An 8461-nucleotide genomic window follows, 5' to 3' on the forward strand; every position below is an offset into this window, starting at 1 on the left:
AATGAGGTACCACCTAACTCCAGTCAGGATAGCCATCATCAATAACTCAAAAAACAACAGATGCTGGAGAGGATGCAGCGAAAAGGGAACACTTCCACATTGTTGATGGGCATGTAAACTAGTACAACCTCTGTGGAAAACAGTTTGGTGATTCCTAAAAGATCTGAAAATCGACCTTCCATATGACCCTGTAATCTCCTTAGTGGGAATATATCCGGAGGAACTCAAATCACTCCATAACAAAGATACCTGCACACACGTTTACTGCAGCATTATTCACAATAGCAGAAACATGGAACCAACTGTATTGCCCATCGAGAGACGACTGGATAAAAAAATATGGTATGAAAAAACTCGCCCATGGCAGGTCTTTCAGCACTGAAACTTCCTTTTTCCTTTTTTTCTTGCTAATAAACTTTGTTTTAAAACTTAAAGTGTCGAGTAAATGGTAGGCAATAAATGTTAATTAACAAGACTTTACATGCACTTTCATTTAATTAATTACAGTCACCCTGAGGTGGCAATAATACTATCCCTATTTTACGGATAAATCAAACGACTTGCCAAAGGTCATGTAACTACCCAGTTACTGATCAGGAATTCAGGCTTGGCTTTCTCTGATTCCAAATCTTGTTTCTAACTCTATTCTAAGCCTCACAGGAAGTGCTTCACAGTAGTTGTTAACATCTTCTGTCATCCAAATTCTCCATTCTTTGAAATCCACTACTTTCTTGATTATATAAGATTCATTTGGAGATTGATGGCTATGATCATATTTCAACCACTTTAGCTAGGACCTAAATCCTTCATTTGAATCCAGGGCAAAATGGACTTGCGATGAAGGTTGAGAGATCTGACCCCCTAGAGGTCTTCACACAACAAAGGGGATGTCAACTCCATATTGCCTGCAAGAGATTCTTCCTTATCACCTGCTGCCGTGCACTCTTTGAAGGAACCTGAGGGCTGCTTTGAGTCCACAGATGTGTGTGTGTGTTTAATTTGTAGAGACTGGGTCTCACTGTGTCGCCCAGGCTCTAAATGGATCAAAGACCTAAACGTAAAACCTCAAACTGTAAGAACCTTAGAAAACGCAGGAGACATCCTTATGAAAATTGGAACTGGCAACCAATTCCTGGTCAAAGCCCCAAGTGCCCATACTATAAGAGATAAGACAGACATGTGGGACCTCATCAAACTGACAAGTTTCTGCAAAGCCAAAGAAACCATCAAGAGAGTGGGGAGACAACCCACAGACTAGGAAAAAATATTTGCCAACTGTATGTCTGGCAAAGACCTAACATCTAGGATCTACAAGGAACTCAAATGTGCCAAGAAGAAAAAAACAAACAGCCCCATTACAAAGTGGGCAAAAGATATAAATAGACACTTCTCAAAAGAAGACATAGGAGCAGCCAACAGATACATGAAAAAAAGCTTATCCTCACTAGTTATCAAAGAAATGCAAATTAAAACCACACTGAGATACCATCTAACTCCAGTCAGGATGGCCATTATCCATAATTCAAAAAAACAACTACTCCTGGAGAAGATGCAGTGAAAAAGATGCTGGAGAAGATGTGACCTCAAACAATCCTCCTGCCTCAGTCTCCCAAAACACTGGGATTACAAGCATTAGCCACCATGCCTGGCCAAATGTGTCTTCTTTGGTCACTTTTTCTCCCTCTTTTCAATCCAGTCATGATACGGTATACTACATGCAGTTTAGACATTTGTCCCATTCAATGAACAAAACTTTGCTAATTTTAAAATCCAAGATTTTTTAAAAATATTGATTGAAAACATCCCAAACCCCTGCCAACAGCAACTACTGGTTTGCTCCTCACTGGCACCTAGCTGTGTGGACTGGTGGCCTTCCAAACTCACACTGACTGGTTGCTGCACATGTGAAGCTGGTGACCCATCACAGGGAAACTGTGACTAAGTTGTAGGCCTGGGATAAAGCCACAGATGGGGTTGAAAGGTGGGTGGGGATGAGCTAGGAGACAGTTTTGCCATACAAACAAACAAACTTCATTTTAAGTATTTCTACTTAAGTTCTCAATAAAGCCCTGAAGTTCATGGGCAAGAGCACAGGGTTGGGATCACAGGCTCTGCATTATAAAGGCAGTCTTGGTAAAGGAGTCTCTCTGGTGGAAGACGGACCTGTATTTGAATACCAATTATACCACAGACTCGGGAGACCCTTGGTAAGTGCCTTTAACTCTCAGTGCCTCAGTTTCCTCAACAGTAAATAGAATGATGACACTTCTCTAAGATTTTTGGGAGGGCTGAATAAGATAATCTATGTTAAAACACTTTTACAGTTTCTGGTCAATTGCAAGCAAAAAAAAAAATTTTTTTTTTTATTGAGTTGGAGTCTCACTCTGTCACCCAGACTGGAGTGCCAGTGGCCACTGAAGCCTCGACCTGCTGGGCTCTGGAGATCCTTCCGCCTTAGCCTTCCAAGTAGCTGGAACTACAGGCACGCGCTACCATGCCCGACTAATTTTTGATTTATTGTAGAGATGAGGTCTCGCCAAGTTGTCCATGCAGGTCTCGAACCTGCAGGCTCAGGCAATCCACTCACCTCGGCCTCCCAAAGCGCTGGGATTACAGGCTGAGCCACTGAGCTTGGCCGCAAACAAAAATTTTAATTGTGAGCTCGGGCTCTGCTATATCACAAGGTTTTTTTTTTTAGAGCCAGAGCTCACCCATCACCTGTCACTCAGGCTGGAGTGCAGTGGCATGATCTTGGCTCACTGCAGCCTCCTGAGTAGCTGGGACTACAGGCATGAGCCACCAAGTCAGCTAATTTTTTAGTTTTTTTGTGGCGATGGAGTCTTACTTTGTTGCCCAGGTTATCTGGAACTCCTGTCCTCAAGCAACCATACCACCTCAGCCTCCTGAGTTTCTGGGATTACAGGCATGAGCAACAGCACCCTGTTTTAAGCTGTTTTTTGAGTCAACCCCTTCCCTTTCACAGGTTTTAGTTTTCTCATTTGTAAAATGAGGATAAGCCCAGATGTTCTTGCATTTCTTCCGGTTTTAATTGCCTGGGATCAGCTGTTGTACCTAAGCCTGGAAAACAGCAACAATGCCCCTTAGTCTTTTGCAGCTGTTGATTCAAGATGTAAACAATTCCTGAGCCTGGTTTCAAGAGTTCCTCACAGTTTTGGTTGCTGCACATGGAAGCCTTGCCCATGGCTTCCCCAAATTCCTTATACTTGATACTTGGTACACGGTTTTCCTTTAGTGCTCCTTTTAATGATTTTATTAATATGGCCATAAGTTTGATGTCTACAGTACATTGTTAACATAGCTGAATTCAAATACTTAAAATAAGTATATTACTTAAGTGTGGCAAGTTTTAAAATGTCGGCTCTGAGTTATCATGCACGTTCCATGCATTTATATCTGCACCCCCAAATTGTACAACTCAATCTGTGCTTATCCTCACTGGGTCTCATATGCCTCAGCTAGGTTGGGGCAGGGGCTGTTGTGCCTTTTTTCAGACCCAGATTTTCAAGAGCAACAAGTGAACTCAGGCATCCCATGGAGCATGGTGGCAACACTGGGTTTTGCTTTGGTTCAAGTAAAAAATGCAATGACCAATTATTGCTTGTGTGAGCCACCTGATCCCCCAGGGCCCGGGCTAGCACATAGGATATTCTGATAGCCTTGCACGAGGCCTGCAGGCAGTTTTTGAACCCGTGTTTCCTCCCAAGGGTAAAAGTCTAGAAGTGAGGTCCGCAGTCTTCCAACATGCTGTCAGTGATATAGCTGGAGCCAAGATGGGATTCATAGTAACTTTTTTCATCAAAAGTATTAACAGTCCAAGCAACAACCTGGATTCCTTTAGCTGACCACTTCTTCAAGTAGTTCCTGGAGAAAGAGGAAACAACAATCCTGTTAGAACAATAACCAGTTGGTCCTGGAATCTGTAATGGTCACTAAGTCTGGCATTCACTGTGAATCAACAGTGACCAGAAAGAACCTCCTAGCTGATCAGAGAGGGTGTTCCAAAACCCAGCAGAACCTTCTCCCCATTGTCCCAGCTTAAATCTCTTCAGCAGCTAACGATCACCACCTTTCCCAAATGTCCGCAGCACAGTCACTGTGGGAGCCTGGCTTGGCCCCTACCTGTCTCTTTGGCCTCATCTTCACTGTACTCCCTGCTTCTTTTCTGTGCTATAGAATATTAATTTTCTTTCAGTTCTTTGCAAGAACCACGTTCCTTCCTGCCCCAGCATTTCTGCACGCTTTGCCCTGATGTGGATCCTGCCTTCCCAGTTCCCACACCACCCCCCCATCTTAGCTGAACTGTCACTTCCTTGGGGATGCTTTCTCTGGCTACCTAGACTAGGTCAGGTTACACCGTTTATGCACACTATGGTCTCCTACATGGCATGTATCTTAGTGGTAACTTTATATTCACTGGATTTCTATTTGATTATCATCTCTCCTTACCACTTGGCTATAAGCTTCATGAGGGCAGAGGCTATGGCTTTGTTTTTTTCACCACTGGCTCTTCAGTTTCTTAATACAGAACCTTGCAATCATGAGGTACTTGCCAAATATTTATTGAATGCATACATGCTTGAAAATATTAGACGTACAACTCTAATCAGCTGAAACAAATAGTGCCATAGAACTGCCAAAAGAAAAACTCAGAGATTCCTAGCAGGTTAGAAAATGGAAAGTTTCTTGGAAGAGATGGGGCCAAGCCTATAATGTAAGATGGTAGGGGTGAGGTTGGTGCCCACAGGATCCCTGGGATCCCATACTGGTTTTCGATAGGAGCCAGTCACAAGAAATAAAATCCCTTTCTCAGCAGAGTTTGGCATTCTTTTTTTTCTTTCTTTCTATAACATGGCACTAAAAAACCAATATTATCTGATCAGCCTGGTTTGAAAACAGTAAGATAAGGCTGAACTCTTCCCACCTAAGAAGCTAGTGGCATTACAGTGTAGAGGCATGATGAGCTTTGCAGGTCAAAGCCAATCTACATTGGCCACTCCATTAATCCTTCCTTTCCAAGAAGAGCATTCAGGAAATGTGTTAAGAGAAATAAAAACTTTCCAACTTACGGAGATACAAAATCCTTTTGCATAAGGAAAGCTGAAATTCCACACAGGTACCACAAGATATTATGCATGCTCCAATCGAGCAAAATGTCCATTATCACAAACATGGAGTGTTTCCAGTAAGAGTCATAGCGTGGTTTCCCATCTCCTGTATGGCTAAGGCTCCAAGGTCTGTGAGTTAAAGCTGTTACTACATTCTGATCTGTTTGTCTCATCTGAAAAGGAATTTCAGGAAATAAAATAATGCTCATATCTTAAGTTTAACACATCTCATTAGTTTAGATTCAGGTGAGGTGGTCATAGTCAGTGCTCTGTCCCAGTCTCCACTAAATAAGTCCTCTACCATAAGCCCTTTGAAAAAATAATGTGATGAACATAAAGCATTTAATATGTAGTATACATGAGAATACTTTTTCACAATCCTGAAAGAACGACAATTCTGTCTTTAAAATGAGGAAATTATCATCTCGGGCTCAAATTTTAATAATGTCACGGGAATAAACTTATAATTGGATATTGATTTAAATTCTGGCCAGAGAATTAATTAGAACTCAATGAGGATGGAATCATGATCACTTGAAGATGAGCAAGTTAGCTCTGATCCTTACCAGAGCAGAAAGCTGAAGAGCTGTGGAGATGGGGAGAGGGTGGGGAAGCGAGGTAGACAGGAAGGAGAGAAGGGACTGTGAAGGAAGAAGGGGGAAAGGGCACAGGAGAAATGGAGAGATATGGATGGCGTTCCTTCAGTCTGTGTCCTCCTGGTCCTCTGGAGAATGTCTCCCACACATGTTAAAGGCCTCTGTGGGCAAGGAAGCTTGGGAATCACTGTTCCAAATGTCTGACAGCTCCACAATCCTATTCATCTCAGCGATGGCTTCTACCTGGATAGGCTCTACTCTCATGGTAACGATTTTCAACATATGCTTTGTTGGCCACTGCTGATGAATGCCACAGAACTCATTATTTTGGAAACTCGTAAATAAAGGGAAAGATTAAACATTTATCCTGCCTATTGGGTAACTAAATAATAGAGGAGGAGAGGTTGCTTTCTTTCTTTTTTTTGTGACAGTGTCTTGTCCTGTCATCCAGGCTAGAGTATGGTGGCACAAACACGGCTCACTGCAGTCTTGAACTTCTACGCTCAAGCGATCTCACTTCAGCCTTCCGAGGACCTGGGACTACAGGCATGCACCACTTCACCTGGCTAATTTGTATGATGATTATTTTTTTATGAGTTGGAGTCTTGCTCTGTTGCCCAGGCTGGTCTCGAGTTCTTGGGCTCAAGTGATCCTTCCACCTCAGCCTCCTAAAATATTAGGATTACAGGCATGAACTATCATGTCCAGCACTAGAAGTTTTTTTACAGATTTATTCTAGTTAATACAAGAAGAAATAATAGAAATAAAACAGCAACATTTTGCAATCCCTAGTAAATTGACAGGTCTTGCCATTGAGCCTCAACAGCAACGAATAGAAATACAAGAGTCAATCAGATGCCATGTGCCTCCTGATGGAAAAATATCCTCTCCTATGAAGTTATCTTGCTGGGAATAATCAACTCTAACCTGATCAAGTGAAGCCTCTAGCTCTCACAACCAATTTATAGGAAATAAAGAGAAGAATGTACTAAACTACCTCGGGGCATAATCAGCAAAATCCAGACTTGGGAAACAAACAATTTTGGTTTCTTCAGTACATACAACGCAAGAAGAAAAAGAGAGAAAGAACCTGCAGTTTTTAAGATTTAAAATTGTAACATGCAGACCTTATTTGGGTCCTTGTATTCAAATGAACAATTTACAAAAAACGAACAAACAAAAAACCATATAAAACATATCTGAGACAAGTGAAAATGTATACACTGGCTGGATAACTGATGATACTAAGAACTACTAAGAGTTTTCAGATGGGACAAGGGTATCGTGGCTATGTTTTTTAAAAGGCAGCACTTTTTAAAGATATGAGGTGTAATTGTTATGGATGGAATAATAGGATTTGCTTCAAGATTACACTGGGGAGGATCAGTGAGGGTATGATAAAATAAGCTGGACCATGGCTAAAAGTGTGTTCATTATATGACCCTATTTTTACGTACACCTTAATTTTAAAGGTATGTTCTACTATTAAAGAAGTAGAGTCACATAATTATTTTCTCTTCTGATAATTTTACCCCAGTAACATGAATGAGCCTGTAGACAACACAAAAGAAGGGGATGATGAGGAATCATGGCATTTTAAAGTGGGGTATGAGTACATTCCCCTCCTGGAATTTCTCATGCTAATTTAACAGAGGAGCTTCTCAACTGTGACCTTGATTCAGCTCAGTTTAACAGGCATCTATCTTATGCTACATAGCCCATGCCTGTTATCTCCATCAGAGAACTTAATATTATGTACAAGAAAAACACTGAATGTTACCTTATAGATAACTTCTGGCAAGAAAGAGCAGACAATACTATTATTGTATAGTTGAGGAAATTCCATATACATTTTCTTTAGTGCATCAGTAGCCTGTAAAACAGAGATTCATGTATTTTAAAACTACTAAAATATGCTATATATGCCCAACAATAACTATCACATATTAAGTACAACTTTGTGGAATAAAACAGAAGTTTACTAATAAATAGGGATGTCAAAAGTACTGGCAGACTCCACTACCCGTTGGATATATTTTAAGCTCTCATCAGCAGCAAACAAGTGTGCCAGGGCACTGCTGCTCTCCTCTTCTCGTTGAGAAGCTCACCCCTTTTGTCATACTTTTGAAAAGTATGACAGCTTCAGGCCCAAGGAGGCTGGAAGAAGAATTTTTTAATCCTTGCTTTATGCCCTGGTTTAGCCATTATTACACCTACAACTCTATCGTCCCCTGCCTTTCCTAGATGAAGCATGAGCCAACCAGCTTGGGAACTACAGAAGTAGATTTCTCTCAGCCCAGGTGACTGAGAGAACACGTCACCCACCACCAACATGGAGGGAGAAGCAACAGGATGAGGGGGAGGAACAGGGAAGGGCTGGAAGGCTCTCAATTCTTCCTGAGGTGAACAAAAGTTTCTTTCTGTAGTAGTTCAGCTAATAGATGAAGAAGACATGATAAAATTTAAATATTGAAGAGACGGGGCAAGATGGCGACGGCATAGGTGAACTGGTGAGATTCTCTGAACGTGAGTTCCCAAAAAGGCTATCACTTCGCTACCCCCATCCCCCAGCCCACCACCAACCGCGCTGGGGGCAGGCCCGGGAACTTCAGTCCCACGCAAGGCCAGATATTGCGCCCCCGCCCCACTGCTGCCGTTCTACTCGTGTGTGGAAGTCTTCCGGTCCCAGCCCCCTCCAGATCCCTTCCTCGGCTGCATTGTCTCCAGCCCGGGCACCGG

The 8461-nt window shown here is 42.1% G+C and overlaps 1 protein-coding gene across 1 annotated transcript; it reads right to left on the minus strand.

Moving 5' to 3' along the window:
- Window positions 1–3242: 3242 nt before the first annotated feature.
- On the minus strand, window positions 3243–7595 carry LOC103249331 (glycerophosphodiester phosphodiesterase 1-like; the record flags this gene model as incomplete). Its single annotated transcript, XM_008047966.1, has 3 exons — window positions 3243–3882; window positions 5088–5299; window positions 7503–7595. Coding segments are annotated over 3 exons (453 nt in total), but the record flags the coding sequence as incomplete, so codon positions are not given.
- Between the last annotated feature and the right edge of the window lie 866 nt (window positions 7596–8461).

The sequence above is a fragment of the Carlito syrichta genome, unplaced genomic scaffold (genome assembly GCF_000164805.1).
Source record: "Carlito syrichta isolate Samal-C Ts95f unplaced genomic scaffold, Tarsius_syrichta-2.0.1 Scaffold119723, whole genome shotgun sequence".
Taxonomy (NCBI): domain Eukaryota; kingdom Metazoa; phylum Chordata; class Mammalia; order Primates; family Tarsiidae; genus Carlito; species Carlito syrichta.